General features: G+C 49.6%; 1 protein-coding gene across 2 annotated transcripts in view; it reads left to right on the forward strand.

Moving 5' to 3' along the window:
• SCAF4 (SR-related CTD associated factor 4) overlaps nucleotides 1-19053 on the forward strand; it is a 141902-nt gene that overhangs the window by 64812 nt on the left and 58037 nt on the right. For both annotated transcript variants that reach the window (XM_073584554.1, XM_073584553.1), the window contains exons 13-14: nucleotides 130-230; nucleotides 374-487. In XM_073584554.1, coding sequence (XP_073440655.1) covers nucleotides 130-230; nucleotides 374-487 — 215 coding nt within the window. The remainder of the gene's footprint in view (nucleotides 1-129; nucleotides 231-373; nucleotides 488-19053) is intronic.

Raw genomic sequence — 19053 nt, forward strand, 5'->3', positions numbered from 1 at the left:
TTACGGAAAACAACGGATTTTGACGGATTTGAAAAAACGGAAGTGTGAAACAGGCCTAAGCATGGTGGCTTCTGTTTTCAGTGCTTTTTCTTCTCAGTGCTTTTTCTTCTCATGTTCTGTTTTCTTCAGTTTGCAGCACTACACTATGGGTCGGACAACTGGACAAAAGGACGACCCAGCAAGACGTTGGCAGCCTCCTTGAAGAGTTTGGGCCTATTGATTCGATTAATGTAAGTGTGTATGCACTTTAATTTTCCATAAAGGTAGCTTGCTTTACCTCTGGTACCGAAAGTGATATTTCAGTTTTGAGGCTTTGCGTTTTTAAAGAGTATACCATTTACAACAATAAAAGGGAGTGTTTGTTTTTTTGCAGATGATCCCCCCACGCGGCTGTGCTTACATAGTTATGGTGCATAGATTGGATGCATATCGTGCTTTACAAAAACTGAGCAGAGGAAATTACAAGGTTAATCAGAAGGCAATAAAGGTATGCAGCTCTGTCCAGTACAATGAAGACTATTTTTTTAAGCACATCTATTTATCAATATTATACTGTATTTTTCAGATTATAAGACGCATTTTTTCCCTCAAAATTGGGGGGAAAATAATGGTTCATCTTATAATCCGAATGTAGTTTACTGGAGAGGCAGCTACAGTGGAGTAAGGTCACAGAAGGCAGGGTCGCTGCTGCAGAAAGCTGGCGGCGGCAGGAGTGGGGCAATGCTGCTAGCCCCGGGCTGGGAGGAAGGATTGTTCAACTGTGCGAGGCTGCGGCGGGCCCCGGGTTTTTCCAGAAAATGTCTTGAGTCTCCGCACTTCCCATCCTTTTCATTGTGAAGATCTTCGGAAAATTGGCCGCCGTAGGTGGTGCATGCGCAGATTGTGAAAATAAATATATGGGGCTAACTTTTTTTTTTTTCTTTGTGCGAAATGTGTTTATTTCTTTATCGCCTTATTGGGGGACACAGATTACCATGGGTGTAAGCTGCTGCTGCTGCTAGGAAGCTGACACTATGCAAAACAAGAAAATTAGCTCCTCCCCGGCAGTATACACCCACCAACAGGCACCAAGTACCTCAGTTTGTGCTTAGTGTCTTTTTATGCAGGCGCGCGAGTTCCTCTTCCCATCGCTCACCTCTGGGGGGGGTTCAGCAGCGATTTTGCGGGCAGTGTATTTCCCGGTATCCTCCATATCTCCTGCGGCATTGCGGTCCCCGGGTGCGCTGTCGGCCATAGGGTCTCTGGTGGTAACCACGTCTTTTTTACTTTTGCTTTCACTTTGAAAGCTTCCTTCTTCCTGAGCGCACGCTCTTTTCGCGCCTTTATTATCCTATCACTGGGCTTCTTCCTCCTCAGCGCTGTCAGTCCCCTCTCTCAGCCCCACCCCCCCGCTGCTGTCTTCCAATCATGCGGTTCGGCCGCTAAGCCCCGCCTACCGCTATCATGATTCTGACTTCCTGGACATCGCTCTCTTCCTCTGCTCTCTGCATGGGGGACACAGCGGCGCCCGACTGCGCATCTGAACCTCGGTAGGCTCTGATGCTATTGTTCTGAGGCTCCAATTAGCTCCCCTCAGCAGTTCCCTCTCACATACGTGCGGATATACTGCCATACTTTTTTCACATATGCCCAACCCTGCAGGGGCTCTCTGTGCTAGACCCACACCTATTCACTACGCCTGCGCGCAGTGTAAAAAGAAGTGGGCGTCAGGTCATTCGTCTCACTTCTGCCCGTCCTGCAGCCCTTCCATTTTGTCTGCCCCTCAGGAGCACTCCGAAACACGAAATGAGAGCACTCCACCTCTTCCAGAGTGGGCCGTGGCAATGTCTCAGTCGGTCTCTGACCTGACTAAGGTTTCTCAGTCTCTGGTCCAGGTCTTAGAACGGATACTTCAGCTATCTACAGCCACCTATGCGCCGACCGCCTTTCACGGTGAGTCGCCCGTACCTGACCGCGACCTTCAGACAGACCGGGTAGAGGGTCTAGGAAGCGGGCTCTTTCAGGCTCTTCTGCCAGCTCACAAGGTCCTTCCGCTTCTCCCAGGCTATGTTCCTCATCTCCTTCATCGGTAGACGACCTTAGGTCAGACCATGATTCCCAATCAGGATCTGACTCAGAGGCAGACATGTCTAAAACTCGGGACATGGTTGATAGCCTTATAGCAGCTATTTTTCAAACCCTCAAAATAAAGGACGATAAGGCTCCTCTTCAGGAATGCTCCATATCCTTTAAGCGAGTAAAACCTCCCTCTCGAACCTTTCCTAATCACAAGGAGTTCGACACTTAGTTAGCAAGACACTGGGAACACCCTGAGAAATGTTTTTCAGGCCGCAAGTACTTGGATGTGCTATATCCCTTTGATGCGGACCTTCTCACAAAATGGTCCAAGGCTCCCGAAGTGGATCCACCAGTTTCCCGTCTCTCTTCTAAAACTGTTCTATCCCTTCTGGACGGGGCATCGCTTAAAGATCCAACGGACAGGCAAATAGAATCGCTGGCTAAGTCCATTTTTGAGGCATCCGGCACCTCCCTTTGTCCTATTTTCGCTTCCGCCTGGGTGGCAAAAGTCATTTCAGCTTGGGCAAAAATTCTTCGCAAGGGCATCTTAGCGGCCGCTCCGCAGGAAGAGCTAGCAGACCAAATTAATCATGCGGATAAATATCTTTTGGCCGCTTCCTTGGATGCGTCGGGTTGCGTAGCAAGAGCTACCATACGCCGTATCCTTTGGTTGAAATCATGGAATGCGGACACCACTTCTAAAAAGTCTCTCACTAACCTGGCATTTCACGGTTCTAGGCTCTTTGGCGCCAAGCTGGATCAGATAATCTCAGATGCCACTGGGGGCAAAAGTACCTCTCTCCCACAATCTCGGCCTAGACGATTTTTCAACAGAAAAGCTTCTCGGCCGTTTAGGTCCTTTCGCCCCTTCTCTTCCACAGAAGGGTCTTCCCAGCAAGACCGGTCCTCTGCTTCCAGGGAGCAGAGAAAACCATCATATAGGCCCGCTCCCACTGGAAATCTAGAGGCCAATCTTCCAGATCTTCAGGTTTCCGGTTCGGTAGATATCCTCCAAGTGACGGGTCACCCCCACCTGGAAATTCCTCCAGGGTGGCAGACAGACTTTCCTCTTTCACGGACGCTTGACTGTCTGTTGACGACGCTTGGGTCAGGGAAATCGTCATATCCAGATACAAAATCGAATTTTCTCCCCCTACCCCCCCCCTCCCAAACAGGCGCTTCTTCCAGTCGCGACCCCAAGACAGCAGTCCCAGATGCCAGGGTTCCTTCAGGCCGTCTCCTCCCTTCTTTCCGCCGGAGTAATTGTCCCCGTTCCTTCAAACGAACGGTTTTCAGGGTTCTACTCGAATCTCTTCGTAGTCCAAAAAAAAAAACGTCTCCCTTCGCAAATTTTGGACCTCAAGTTGCTGAACCGCTATGTGAGTTTCCTCCATTTCAAAATGGAGTCTCTGCGCTCGGTGATAGCCTCGATGGAACCCAGAGAGTTCCTCTGTTCTGTGGACATACAGGATGCCTATCTTCACATCCCTGTGTGTCGGCAACATCAGAGATATCTCCGCTTTGCGATCCAAGAGAACCACTATCAGTTCACGGCTCTTCCCTTCGGCCTAGCCTCCGCTCCCCGTGTCTTTACGAAGGTGATGGCAACAGTCATGGCTATTCTTCGCTCCAGGGGGATTGTCATCATCCCTTATCTGGACGATCTCTTGATCAAGGGTTCGTCCCGCCAGGACTGTCTTCAAAGTCTTCAGATAACCCTGGATACTCTCGGCCGCCTCGGATGGATTGTCAACAAAGAAGTCCATCCCGCACCCTACTCAGCGTCTGACATTTCTGGGCATGGAATTCGACACGAATCTAGCCCGAGTGTTTCTTGCGAGGGACAAATTTTCAGCCCTTTGCCAGGGGATCCGATCCCTAAAACGCTCAAGGCCCGTTGCCACTTGGTCCTGCATGAGAGTCCTGGGGAAGATGATAGTATCCATGGAAGCAGTGCCTTTCACACAATTTCACACTCGCCCTCTCCAACTGTTCCTCCTTTCAATCTGGGACACTTCTCTGGACCGTCCCATACTCCTTCCTCTCAGAGTAAGGCAATCTCTGACTTGGTGGACATTTCCGGCGTCAGCTCTCCAGGGAAGGTCTTTTCTTCCGCCTCAGTGGCAAGTCATCACTACTGATGCCAGTCTCCTAGGATGGGGGGCGGTTTTCCATCGGAAAACGGCCCAAGGGCGCTGGAACGCCCAGGAGGCTCTTCTTCCCATCCACCTTTTGGAAATCAGAGCAATCTTTCTTGCTCTCCTCCGCTGGCAGCCTCTCCTCATAGGCAAACCGCATTCAGTTGGACAACGCCACGGCCGTGGCGTACATAAACCACCAGGGCGGTACTCACAGCAGGCAGGTAATGTCAGAAGAGGCAAAGATACTGCGTTGGGCAGAGCGTCACGTTCCGGCGACCTCCAGCGTTCACATTCCAGGGTTGGAAAATTGGGCAGCCGACTTCCTAAAGGGCATGTCACACTAAGAGATATCGCTAGCAATATCGCTATAACTAGTGACGTTATAGCGATATTGCTAGCGATATCTCTGTGTCTGATACCTACGACCGGCTCCCCCGCTGGATATCTCTGATCGCGCGAGAACGTTCAGGACCGTTTCTCGTCGTCAGCTTCCTGTGGCGCTTCCTGCTGTGAGGACGAGCGACGCGTGGAGCCGGGCGGGAGGACGCAGGATCGCCTGGTGTGACAGGTAAGTAGTGATCCCCGTCCCCAGCGATGTCGCTAGTGAGATCTGCCTGTGTGGCAGCTCACTAGCGACCACTTAGCGATGTGCCAGCGATCCTGACCGCGTCATATCGCTGGTCGGGATCGCTGGTACATCGCTAAGTGTGACAGTACCTAAAGTCGCCAGGGCCTAGCTTCAGGCGAATGGTCCCTTCACCCCACAGTCTTCAATCAGATATGCCAGCGTTGGGGCACCCCGGACGTCGATCTCATGGCATCTCGGATGAACCACAAAGTTCCACTCTTCGTAGCCAGGTCCAGGGATCCGCTAGCCGTCGGTTGTGACGCCCTGGCAATTCCGTGGTCCCAGTTCCAACTGCCTTACCTGTTTCCTCCCCTTGCCCTGATCCCAAGGGTAGTCAAGAAAATAAAGTCAGAAGGCACCCCAGTAATTCTGCTGGCTCCGGACTGGCCAAGACGTCCTTGGTACGCGGAGCTGGTGAATATGCTCGCGGACGTTCCCTGGAGGCTTCCAGACTGTCCAGATCTTCTCTCTCAAGGCCCCCTTTACCACCAGAATTCTCAGTCTGAGTTTAACGGCATGGCCGTTGAGGCCGCGATTCTAAGGGAATCGGGCTTTTCCAACCGGGTCATTCAAACCATGATCAGAGCTAGTAAGCCAGCATCCTCTCGCATTTACCATAGGTACTGGAATGCCTTTTTCCGTTGGTGTGACGATAACGATGTTTTTCCTTTATCGTTCTCCATTCCATCCATTCTTGGTTTCCTCCAGTCCGGTTTAGATGCGGGCCTGTCCCTCAGTACCCTCAAAGGACAGGTATCTGCTCTGGCAATTTCTCTTCCAGAAGGATCTGGCCTTCTTACCGCAGGTGAAGACTTTTTTCTCCAAGGAGTCGCCCATGTGGCTCCTCCTCATCACTCTCCTATAGATCCGTGGGATCTCAATCTCGTTCTTGGCGCGCTCCAAAAGGCGCCGTTCGAACCTATCCAGGACATTCATCTGTCTCTTCTCTCGTGGAAGGTGGCTTTCCTAATCGCCATTACATCCATCAGAGTTTCTGAGCTGGCGGCTTTATCCTGTCGTTCCCCGTACCTAATCCTCCACCAGGATAAGGTCGTTCTCAGGCCAGTTCCTTCCTTCCTTCCAAAGGTGGTATCTCCTTTTCACATTAACGAAGATATCGTCCTTCCCTCGTTTTGTCCTGCACCTGCTCATCCTCGGGAAAAGTCGCTCCACAAACTGGATGTAGTGAGAGCCTTACGTGTCTACCTTGCCAGCACCGCTTCTTTACGCCAATCCGATTCCCTGCTTGTCATCTCTGAAGGTCGCCAGAAAGGGCTTCCGGCATTCAAATCCACAATTGCTCGCTGGATTCGTTCTACCATTCTGGAAGCCTACCAACTTTGGGAAAAGCGGCCCCCTCCGGGGGTGAGAGCCCACTTCACCCGGGCTGTAGGGGCTTCTTGGGCTGTGCGACACCAGGCTTCGGCCTTACAACTTTGCAGAGCCGCGACCTGGTCGTCTTTGCACACCTTTGCGAGGTTCTACAGGGTTCATACCCAGGCCTCGTCTGATGCAGCTTTTGGTAGGAAGGTTCTGCAGGCGGTGGTAGCACATCGGCCGACCTAAGCCCTTCCTTCTTTCGTTCCTTTATGGCTGTTCCCACCCTCGGGACTGCTTTGGAATGTCCCATGGTAATCTGTGTCCCCCAATAAGGCGATAAAGAGAGAGGGATTTTGGGTTCTTATCGTAAAATCTTTCTTGGTGCCTTCATTGGGGGGACACAGCACCCTCCCTGTTTAAGTTGTTCCGTGTTGGGTCTTCGAGTCCCTTGTTGGGTTGGTACATATGGTGAGTTTTTTTTGCTTCTCCTACTGCTTTCTCACCAACTGAGGTACTTGGTGCCTGTCGGTGGGTGTATACTGCCGGGCAGGAGCTAATTTTCTTGTTTTGCATAGTGTCAGCCTCCTAGCAGCAGCAGCATACACCCATGGTAATCTGTGTCCCCCAATAAAGGCTCCAAGAAAGATTTTACGGTAAGAACCCAAAATCCCTCTTTTTCACTGCTCAACATTATAAAATTCTGTGAAGTCCCTGGGGGTTCAAAATGCTCACCACACATCTAGATAAGTTCCTTGATGATCTAGTTTCCAAAATGGGGTCACTTGTGGTGGGGTTTACACAGTTCAGGCACATCAAACGCAACGTGGTGTCTGTTCTCAATTCCAGGCATTTTTGCGTTCCAAAAGTCAAATGGCGCGCTTTCCCTTCCGAGCCCTCCAATGTGCCCAGACAGTTTTCCATCGCATATGGAGGTATCTGTACTCAAAACAAATTGCTCAACGCATATTTCAGTCCTTTTTCTCTCGTTAACCTTGTGAAAATAAAAATTTAAGCCAAACCTTTTTTTTTTTGCTGGAATGATGTATTTTTTTCATTTTCAGTGCTCAACTTCATAAAATTCTGTAAAGCACCTGTGAGGTTAAGAGGCTTACCATACATCTAGATAAGTTTCTTGAGGGTCTAGTTTAAAAAATGGGGTCACGTGTGTATGTGTGTGTGTCTGTGGGGTGGTGGGGTTTTCCACTGTTTAGGCACATGAAGGGCTCTCCAAACGCAACATGGCGTCCGTTCTCTATTCCAGACAATTTTTCTCTCCAAACACATAGCTTTCCTGGTCTCAGGGTGCCATTCTGACATGCACAGAAATGGAAACATTTCACACCTTCTGAGTCCTTTGAAGGGAGACGCCAAACTGCAACCTAACAATTTCTATTTACTATGAGAAAGCAAGGTTACACAGAGTGTTTAGAGAAAACATAATATATTTATTGGTTAAGTAGCCATGGCCCAATCACAAACGAGGAATTCGAATATTAACATGAAAGGCGGGTCCAGAAAACTGATCTCCAGGTTAAATCTATAAATTAGGCCTTCACCCATATAAGGCTGTTCACAGACTGAGGGACAGCCAAGCTGATGTGAGCCATTTCATTTTCATCCCTCCCCCTCAGGGAGCATAATACCAGACTGCAAGGTTTAGATAATTCTGTAAATTTTCTCCCTTTTATTTTTATAACTGTTTTTTGCCTATTTGTATGTCACTTTTTATTTCCATATTTTTTTTTTATATCTTTTTATTGTAAGCACTGTACCTTTTCTATTAAAGCTTAAAACTTAATAGCCTTAGTGTATGATCCTGGTGATTGTCATATAGTAGTAGTAGTATTTCCGGGACTCATCGCCCATGTGTTTGGTGAGTGGTGGCAGCGTGTATGAGCGGGGTGTGATTTATGCTTCCAATGCAGCATAAGACAGAGGTCGAATGCTGGACTGAGTGAGAGTAGATAGATTGACCCGTGCTGAGAAACGGGTACGTGTCAGTGCTCCTTCCCTTCCAAGCCCTGTCATGCGCCCAAACAGTAGTTTTCCGCCACATATTGGGTATCTGCACACTCAAAAAAGTGCTCAAGTTTTGGGGTCCGTTTTCTCCTTTTAACCTTGTGAAAATACAAAATTTGGGGATAAATGAATGTTTTGTGGGGAATAACTGAATTTTAATTTCTTCCTTCCACATTGCTTTAATTTCTGTGAAACACCTGAAAGGTTAATAAACTTCTTGAATGTGGTTTTGAGCTCCTTGAGGGGTGCAGTTTTTAGAATGGTGTCCCTTTTAGGTATTTTCTGTCATATAGGCCACTCAGTCACTTTAAATGTGATGTGGTCCTATTGGTTTTGTAAACTTTGCTGCAAAATTTGCAGCAATCCATCTGCGGCTATTAACCCGTTAAATGCTGCTTTCAAACTCATCGCGGGTTACCGATGAGTTGGCATGACAACCAGAGGTCTCCTGGAGACCTCACTGGTTGTCACTGCTGGCTTGCTGTGAGCGCCGCCCGATGTTCGGTGCTCATAGCAAGTGAGGTATTCTGCTACATACAGGTGATGTGATCATCGCCTGTATGTAGCAGAGCCAATCAGGTTATGTCAGCTTCCAGTCTCCCATGGAGACTATTGAAATATGCCAAAAGTGCAAAAAAAAAAAGTTTTTAAAAATATTTAGCAAATAAGTTTAAATTGCCCCCCCTTTCGCCTCATTCAAAAACAAAATAATAAAAAATCAAACATTCACATATTTGGTATTGCTGCATTCAGAATCGCCCGATATATCAGTAGTAAAAATTAACCTGATTGCTAAACGGTATAGCGATAAACTCAAAGTGTCAGAATTATGCTTTTTTTGGTCGCCATGACATTGCATTAAAATGTAATAACGGGCAATCAAAAGATCTTATCTGCACCAAAATGGTATCAATAAAAACGTCAGCTCAGCACACAAAAAATAAGCCCTCACCCAACCCAAGATCACGAAAATGGAGACTGTATGGGTATTGGAAAATGGCACAATTTTTTTTTTCTTTTTAACAAACTTTTTTTTCACCACTTAAATAAAAAAGAACCTAGACATGTTTGGTGTTTATGAACTTGAAATGATCTGGAGAATAATAATGGCAGGTCAATTTTAGCATTTGGTGAATATGGTAAAAAAATTTAAAAAAAAATTGTGGAATTGCACTTTTTTTTTTGCAATTTTTTTTCCCGTTTTTGAGTACACGATAAGGTAAAGCCAATGGTGTCGTTTAAAAGTACAACTTATCCCGCAAAAAAACAAGCCATCACATGGCCATATTGATGGAAAAATAAAAAAAGCTATGGCTCTGGGAAGAAGGGTAGCAAAAAACAGACGCAAAAACGAAAATAGGCTCTGGGGTTAAGGGTACCGTTAAACTAAGCGACACACCAGTGATCCCGACAAAGTTACGACTCGGTCAGGATCGCTGGTTTGTCGCTAGTGAGCTGTCAAACAGGCAGATCTCTTCAACGACGCAGCAACGATACAGCGATCTGTATAATGACCTCGGCAGTCGTTGGGACCTTGTCACAGCAGCTATTCTGACGACTCCCGCCTGAGTTCTGAGTCGCCAACGAGGTCGCTCGTTGGCGTCAAACACAGCGATGCATGCTGCCCAGCGGGACACCAGCGATCAAAAAATGGTCCAGTTCATTCAAGCACGATCAGCGACATCACAGCAGGGGCCCGGTTGCTGCTATTTATTATTTATTGTTATAACGCCATTTATTCCATGGCGCTTTACATGTAAGGAGGGGTATACATAATAAAAACAAGTACAATAATGTTAAACAATATAAGTCATAACTGGTACCGGAGGAGAGAGGACCCTGCCCACGAAGGCTCACAATCTACAAGGGATGGGTGAGAATACAGTAGGCGAGGGTAGAGCTGGTCATGCAGCGGTTTGGTCGATCGGTGGTTACTGCAGGTTATAGGCTTGTCGGAAGAGGTCGGTCTTTAGGCTCTTTTTGATGTTTTCGATGGTAGGTGAGAGTCTGATATGTTGTGGTAGAGAGTTCCAGAGTAGGGGTGATGCGCGAGAGAAATCTTGTATGCGATTGTGGGAAGAGGAGATAAGAGGGGAGTAGAGCAGGAGATCTTGTGAGGATCGGAGGTTGCATGCAGGAAAGTACCGGGAGACGAGGTCACAGATGTATGGAGGAGACAGGTTGTGGATGGCTTTGTATGTCATGGTTAGGGTTTTGTACTGGAGTCTCTGGGCAATGGGGAGCCAGTGAAGGGATTGACAGAGGGGAGAAGCTGGGGAATAGCGGGGGGGACAGGTGGATTAGTCGTGCAGCAGAGTTTAGAATAGATTGGAGGGGTGCGAGAGTGTTCGAGGGGAGGCTACTGAGCAGGAGGTTGCAGTAGTCAAGGCGAGAGATGATGAGGGCATGGACTAGGGTTTTTGCAGATTCTTGGTTGAGGAATGAACGGATTTGTGAAATATTTTTGAGTTGAAGTCGGCAGGAAGTGGAAAGGGCTTGGATATGTGGTTTGAAGGAGAGATCAGCGTCAAGGATTACCCCGAGGCAGCGAGCTTGTGGGACTGGGGAGAGTGGGCAGCCATTTACTGTAATGGATAGGTTCGTTGGGGGGGTCACGTGAGATGGGGGAAAGATGATGAATTCTGTTTTGTCCATGTTAAGTTTCAGAAATCTAGCGGAGAAGAAGGATGAAATAGTGGACAGACATTGAGGGATTCTGGTTAGTAGGGAGGTGATATCTGGTCCAGAGATGTAGATGTGTGTGTCATCAGCATAGAGATGATACTGAAAGCCTTGAGATTCTATGAGCTGTCCCAGGCCAAAGGTGTAAATGGAGAAGAGCAGGGTTCCTAGGGCTGAACCTTGTGGGAATCCGACAGATAGGGGGCGAGGTGAGGAGGTGGTGTGTGAGTGGGAGACGCTGAATGTCCGGTCTGTTAGGTATGATGAGATCCAGGATAGGGCCAAGTCTGTGATGCCAAGGGATGAGAGGGTCTGTAATAATAGGGAATGGTCCACTGTGTCAAAGGCAGCAGACAGGTCCAGGAGGAGGAGGACAGAGTAGTGTCGCTTGCTCTTGGCGGTTAAGAGGTCATTGGTGACCTTAGTAAGGGCAGTTTCAGTGGAGTGGTGTGACCGGAAGCCAGATTGTAAGCGGTCGAAGAGGGAGCAAGAAGAGAGATGGGAGGACAGTTCAAGGTAGACGTGTTGTTCCAGTAGCTTGGAGGCATAGGGGAGAAGTGATATAGGGCGATAGCTAGATACAGAGGATGGCTCAAGAGAGGGCTTTTTGAGGATAGGTGTGATGTAGGCATGTTTAAAGCTTGAGGGGAAAACACCAGTTGTTAGTGATAGGTTGAAGAGATGGGTTAGGGTTGGGATGAAGACTGTGGTGAGGTTTGGGATGAAGTGGGATGGGATCGGGTCAAGTGCACAGGTGGTGAGATGTGATCTTGAGAGTAGAGTGGAGAGTCGATCTTCTGTAACGGTGGAGAAGTTGGTTTTGGAGGTGGAGGGCTGGGAAGTCGGGACGAGGGGCTCTGGGGGTTGTTGACCAAAACTGTCTCTGATGTTATCAATCTTCTGCTTGAAAATGAGGCAAAGTCTTCAGCTGAGATGAGTGGGGAGGGAGGAGGTGCTGGGGGGACGGAGGAATTGAAGGTGTTGAATAACTGTTTAGGGTTGTGAGACAGGGAGGATATGAGAGATGAGAAGTAGGTTTGTTTAGCTGTGGCGAGTGTGGTCTTGAAAGTAGTGAGGGACTGTTTGAATGAGATGAAGTGCTCGTTGGAGTGGGATCTTTTCCATCTGCGCTCAGCAGCCCTGGAAGCTCGCCTCAGTTCTTTGGTCAGGCTGGTGTGCCAGGGCTGTCTGTTGATTTTGCGAGCTTTGGTATGTGTAAGCAGATTCCAAAGCTACAGCTGTTGTGGTGTTATATAGAGCAGCAGCGTCACCTGCATTGTGTAAGGAACTTAGATCTGTGAGAGGGAGGAGGGATTCCGAGAATGAGTGTAGGTCAAGATTTCTGCGAGGGTGTGAAAGTTTGTGGGGTGGGGATTGTAGACATGGAGTGGAGAGGGAAGAGAATGTGAGAAGGTTGTGGTCAGAGAGAGGAAGAGGTGAGTTAGAGAGGTTAGATAGGGAGCAGAGGCGGGTGAAGATGAGGTCCAGTGTGTGGCCATCTTTGTGGGTGGCTGTAGAAGACCATTGAGTGAGGCCGAAGGAGGAAGTGAGAGAAGTTTAGTGGAAGCTGAGAGGGAAGTGTCAATGGGGATGTTGAAGTCGCCCATGATGATAGTAGGGATGGCCGCGGAAAGGAAATGAAGTAGCCAGGTGGTGAAGTGGTCAAAGAAGGTGGTGGCTGGCCCTGGGGGGCGGTAGATGACAGCCAGTTGGAGGGGGAGTAGATGCGCACAGAGTGCACCTCAAAGGAAGGGAGGGTAACAGAGGGTGGCAGTGGGATTGGGGTGAAGGAGCAGGTATCTGACAGGAGAAAACCAACGCCTCCGCCATGTTTGCTGCTGGGGCGGGGGGTGTGAGAAAGGTGGAAGCCACCATATGAAAATGCAGCAGGAGAGGCTGTGTCAGAAGGGGTGAGCCAGGTTTCGGTGATGGCGAGGAAGGAAAGTTTGGTAGTAACAAAAAGATCATGGATGTAGGAAAGCTTGTTGCAGCGTGGGCTGGGTGAATGGGTATAAGGTTGAAGTGGTTACGGAAGGTTGTGTCACATGTAGCGATATAGCTGTTGCGTCACAAAATCGGAGACGCAACAGCGATCTCGCTAACGATCTCGTTATGTGAGACGAGGCCTTAAGGCTTGCAGTGAAGTGGGGACATCCAGAAGTTGAATAAACCTCTGAGTAGTCTGACATTTCATAAAACTTATGGCATATGAAAGAAAAGTCTGGGAAATGTTAATTGTGGTGTTAAGGGTGCTGAGGCTCCTACTGTATAAAAATAGCTGCAGGGTTTTTTGCTCCTTCTCCTTTTTTTTCCTTTTGTCAACCTCGGATTTGTGTACAGATTAGTTAAATATTAAAGGAGTTGTCCAATGCAGAAAATACATTTTAATCAATAGACCTTTGAATAATAAGTCCCACAATTAGATGTATTACTAAAAAAAAGTTCCTGTGCTGAGAATTTTATAAATGTGCCCCTGCTGTGCACTCTGTAATGGCTGTCTGCCCATGTGAGATCGCTGCTGAGTCACAAGTTTTGTGACGCAACAGCGATCTCACCAGCGAGATCGCTGTGTGCGACACCTATCAGCGGGTATCGCTGATCGTTGTGGAAAGCCCTGGACATTTTTTTGATCGTTGGTCTCCTGCTGGCCAGCACACATCGCTGTGTGTGGCAGGCGGGAGATCAGCGAGCTGGAGCTGGTAACTAAGGTAAACAGCGGGTTTTTTAAGCGCAGCGCGGCGCTTAGAAACCTGCTGTGTACCTTAGTTACCAGTGCGCTGGTGCAGGGAGCTGATAACCAAGGTAAACAGCGGGTTTCTAAGTGCCGCGCGGCACCTTTCGTGTCTACCTCTTTCCTCATTGACTGTAAGCTTGCGAGCAGGGCCCTCATTCCTCTTGGTATTTGTTATAAGCTATGTGATTATTGTTATGCTGTAATGTCTATTGTCTGTACAAATCCCCTCTGAAATGTAATGTGCTGCGGAATATGTCGGCGCTATAGAAATAAAATGTATTATTATTACACAGCGACGAGTGCGCTCGTCGTCGCTGGTGCTGATCGCTGGTGAAAGCTGCCTGTTTGGCAGCTCACCAGCGATCATGTAGCGACATACCAACGATCCTGACAAGTTCATATCGTTGTCGGGATCGCTGGTGAGTCGCTCTGTGTGACTGGGCCCTAAGTCAATTTATGATGAGATTATGCAGATGAAAGGTTAGGGTCTCAACTCTGCTGCTTTCTGTAGTAACACTTTTCCCTGTTTTATCACAGGAGCGAATGTTTTTGCTGTGTCTTCAGGTCTCTGAAGTCAAAAAATCAAGTCGGTGATGTAGGAGCTACAGCGGCCACTGAGCTTTTCTCACTGACTTGATTTATGATGAGCTCACAAATCTGGTGACACCGGAGAAAGAGTTGCTCCTGTGATGAACAAGGCAGGGAAATGTTACCTCAGAAAGCAGCAGCTACGAGTCTCTGCTGTATTCTCTGTGCATAAATGGTATGAGCAGCCGACAGGAGCAGCTCCACATCGGGCACAGCCAATACAGTACACAGCAGCAGCTCATTTATAAGATTATCTCAGCACAGGGACTTTATTATTTTTATATTTATTTTAAAACACATCAAATTGTGGACATTATTCCAAGATCTATTAAATAAAATGTACTTTCTCCTACGCCTCATTGGGGGACACAGACAGTGGGGGTGTTATGCTGCTTGCCACTAGGAGGACACTAAGTAAACCAGAAAAAAGTTAGCTCCTCCCCTGCAGTATACACCTTTCATTTTTGTTTTTCTGTAAATTTAATTATTGGAGTGAAAGGGCGACAGTTCCTTTCTATGGCCCTCTCTCCCCTGAACCAACAACAGGCAAGCACACAAAGTATACCTCCCCGTACACTTTCATGTGATGAATGGGGTTGTTTGCTCTGACGATCGTTCCCCTTACGGTCGGTGCTCCACGGATACAAGGGCAAGCGCAACAGGACGAAGCACAGGAGTGCATGGAGAGGACTTGAGCAGCGCTTTTCGGATGCCCTGAATCAGCCCCAGAGCTCTCCATCCCCCTGCCACAGGGTGAATCGATTGAGCAATATCCCTTTAAGACCTCCTCCAGCTCTGCTACATCGCCCGGAGGATGAGACGCCTGCAAGACCCCGGACAGCGCGACCTGCCTGAGCACAGGAGTTGAGGTATGGGGTCGGGTCCTTGTCCCCGGGAGAAGCGCTGACTTGGCATCAGTGGCGGTACACTGGCGCCTGGTCGCGGACCAACCCGCCCGGCGCTTACCGCGGGGAGGCCAGAAATTTAGTCCCCAGCTTTTCTGGCATACTAGGCCGTGATTTGAATAGCGCCGCCCCCTCCTCGTCCCAGGCGCCTACTGCGGGTAGGCCAAAAATTCAGTCCCCGGCTTTACCAGCCGACTAGGCTGCAATTTGAATAGCGCCGCCCGCGCCAACGTCGCCGCCCCCTCCTCTTGGCGCCTCATTCCTTACGAGACGTGCAATTCCAATCTCAGGGGCCATGTCTTTTACCTCAGCTGCCGTTAACCCTTTCAGGAGCGCTATAGGCCTGCTCTGGACAGCCGGATACCGGGTGACACCACAGGGCCACCGCTTTTCTCCCAGAGGACACAGCACAGGACTGTGGGTAAGCTGCATCTGCCCTCAGATTAAAGCTTAACCCCTTCCCGGCACATTCCCTGCAGCTGCAGCAGACTCTGCCGTTAACCCTTTCAGGAGCGCTATGTCTCAATCTAAGGAGGCTAAACAGGCTACTAAGAAACACACTGCGTTTTTTACCGTGTGTACCACTTGCAAGTCTGCCTTACCCAGTGCATAGACTAATCCGTTATGCACGGACTGCGACCCGTCCTGTGCCCCGGCCTACACTCCCAACGCCCTACGCCGCCGCTGCTGACAGGCCTCCTGCGTTTAGTACCCCTGAGTTGGCTGCGTCCCTGTCACGGTCGGTGGAGTCTCTGACCCAGGCTATATTCTCCCTCCGGGAGGACTCTTTAAGTCAGAAAGCGTCCTTACCTCCCTAGGAGGGCTCTGGCGTCGGCCGGGAACCGTCCACCAGCAGGGGCCGTGCTCGTTCAAGGGATGGTCAGGTCTCTAGAAAGCGGACCCATGACGCGTCCCCTAGTCACGTTCGCGCCTCAGCATCGGCGACTCCTGTCTCTCGCTCTCCCTCTCCTGAGGTTCACAGCGAGCACGACTCTGAATTCGAATCTGACATGTCAGCCCCTCAGAATCCCCCAACTGATCAAGAGTCGCTTGATTCTCTTTTAGAATCAGTCAACAGGATTCTGAAGTTAAATGAGGAAAATATTCCCGCACCAGCATACCCAATGACTTTTTGCGGTATCCGGTGGACACTGACAAAGTTGGCGGTCGCCTAATTTCCTTCAGCCACACCTAGCTCGCAGCCGTCCACGACAAGTGGGTCAGGGAGCTGGTGTCCTCCGGATACAAGACAGAATATTCTTCTCCCCCCTCCAACTCGGTTTTTCCTTTCCTCTCCCCCCAAGAAAAAGACGAGCCTTCCTTCAGGCTGTTCAGGCACTCCTAATGGATGGAGTCATCATTCTGGTCCCTCATCAAGAGAGGTTCAGGGGATTTTATTCAAACCTTTTTGTGGTTCCAAAAAAGGATGGGACGATGCAACCCATTCTGGATCTCAAACTGTTAAATCAGTTTGTCAAGGTACGGCGATTCTGAATGGAATGTCTCCGATCAGTTGTCGCTTCCATGGAAAAAGGAGAGTTCCTAGCATCCATCGACATCAAGGACGCTTCCCTTCACATTCCGATCTGCCCGTTCCACCAGCAGTTCCTGTGTTTTGCAATTCACGAGGAACACTTCCAGTTCGTTGCCTTACCCTTCGGACTCGCCACCGTCCCCAGGGTCTTTACCAAGGTCATGGTGGCTGTCATGGCCATTCTCCACTCGCGGGGAGTGGTGGTGTTACCGTATCTGGACGACCTGCTCATCAAGGGTCCGTCCCTTCCAGCCTGCGAGGAATCCGTGGATATAACAATAAATATACTTTCTCGCCTGGAGTGGAGATAACTTCGAAAAGTCTTTCCCAAAACCGGCTCAGCAGATTTCCTTTTTAGGAATGATCTTGGACACTTCCCGCGGGTTGGTCATTCTCCCTCCAGAAAAGACTCAAGCCTTACAACAGGCAGCGCGGACTCTTTCCCGACCGGTTTCTCACACCATTCATTTCAGCATGAGAGTACTCGGAAAGATGGTGGCAGCGATGGAAGCCGTTCCATTTGCGCAGTTCCACCTCCGTCCCTTACAACATGCGTTGCTGTTAGCTTGGGACAAGAACCCGTTCTCCCTGGACCGTCGGATCCTTCTGTCCCTGCAGGTCAGGCAAGTCCTCAGGTGGTGGACATTGAGGTCCTCCCTGAATCTGAATCAAGTGAGGTCTTTTCTCCCAGTAAGATGGTTGGTAGTAACCACCGACGCAAATCTTCTCGGCTGGGGTGCTGTCTTATGTCACCACACGGCACAGGGTCGTTGGTCAACCCGATAGTCACATCTCCCTATCAACATTTTGGAGATACAAGCGTTTAGATTTGCTCTACGAAGTTTCCACCATCTCCTCGCAGGCCACCCCATCAGGAGCCAATCTGACAACGCCACGGCTGTAGCGTGTATCAAGCGCCAGGGTGGTACGTGGAGCGGGATGGCCAAGCACGTAGTGAGTCACATCCTTCATTGGGCCGAGACCAACCCTTCGCCCATCTCGGCAATCCACATCCCGGGCGTAGAAAATTGGGTTGCAGATTTTCTCAGTCGCCAGGGCCTTGCCTCGGGAGAGTGGTCTCCATCCGGAAGGCTTTCAGCAGATTTGTCATCGTTGGGGGACTCAAGATGTGAATCTCATGGCCTCAAGACTAAACAAGGTTCCTCGGTTCATTGCCCGATCGTGCGAACCATGCGCCATCGGAGCGGACGCCCTAGTAGTTCTGCCATGGCACCGGTTCCGGCTCCCGTACATCTCCCCCTGCGCTTGGTCCGAGGGTCAACAAGAAGATCAGAGCGGAGGAAGTACCATTGATCCTAGTCGTGCCAGATTCGCCGCGCCGTGCATGGTATGCAGAACTAATACAACTAGTCGCCGACGTCTCCTGGCAACTTCCAGATAGCATGGATCTACTCTCGCAGGGCCCGATTTACCACCAGAACTCTGGGGCCCTGTCTTGGACGGCGTGGCTGTTGAATCCTGGATTTTAGCACAGGCTGGATTCTCTCACGACGTGATTTCCACCATGAATAGTGCTAGGAAGCCTGTGTCCATGCGCATCTATCACCGCACCTGGAAAACCTTCTTTTCGTGGTGCAAGGATCATGGTTGATCACTTCTGGTGTTTTCCTTTCCAGCCATATTGGAATTCCTTCAATCCGGATTAAAATGATGTCTCGCGCTTAGCTCGCTCAAGGGCCAAATTTCGGCCTTGTCACCAATCTTCAGGTCAAGACGTTCATTCAGGGAGCTTCCCATGTGGCGCCTCCTTATAGAAGGCCATTGGAATCATGGGACCTTAATGTCGTTCTCAGGGCCTTACAGGAGGCTCCTTTCGAACCGCTGCAGGACGTGTCACTGACCGACCTCTCTGGGAAGGTGGTCTTTCTAGTGGCAATTACATCAATCAGATGAGTTTCGGAATTGGCAGCCCTGTCTTGCCGTTCTCCGTTCCTGAATTTTCATCAGGGAAAGGTAGTTCTCAGGACGTCCCCGTCCTTCCTGCCCAAGGTCGTCTCCTCTTTCCATCTCAACGAGGAAATTGTTTTGCCTTCCTTTTGTCCGGCGCCAGTCCATCGCATTGAGAAGGCCCTCCACACCCTGGATGTGGTTGGGGCGCTGAGACGGTACATCTCGCGGACGGCTCCCTTCCACAAGTCAGATGCCCTGTTCATACTTCCAGAGGGGCATAGGAAGGGTCTAGCCGTGCCAAAAGCAACGCTAGCCAGGTGGATTCGCTTGGCGATTCAGGAGTCCTACCGTGTCAGGACCGTGCCTGTCCCAGGGGGGGGATTAAGGCGCACTCTACCCGGTCGGGCGCCTCTTGGGCCATTCAGCACCATGCCTCACCAGAAAAGGTCCGCAAGGCTGCGACTTGGTCCAGCCTGCATACCTTTAAAAACATTGCCTAATTCATTCTCAGGCCTCTGCGGATGCAGCTCTTG

The sequence above is a fragment of the Dendrobates tinctorius genome, unplaced genomic scaffold, assembly GCF_039654945.1.
Source record: "Dendrobates tinctorius isolate UK_male_01 unplaced genomic scaffold, ASM3965494v1 ptg000084l, whole genome shotgun sequence".
In the NCBI taxonomy this organism is placed as follows: domain Eukaryota; kingdom Metazoa; phylum Chordata; class Amphibia; order Anura; family Dendrobatidae; genus Dendrobates; species Dendrobates tinctorius.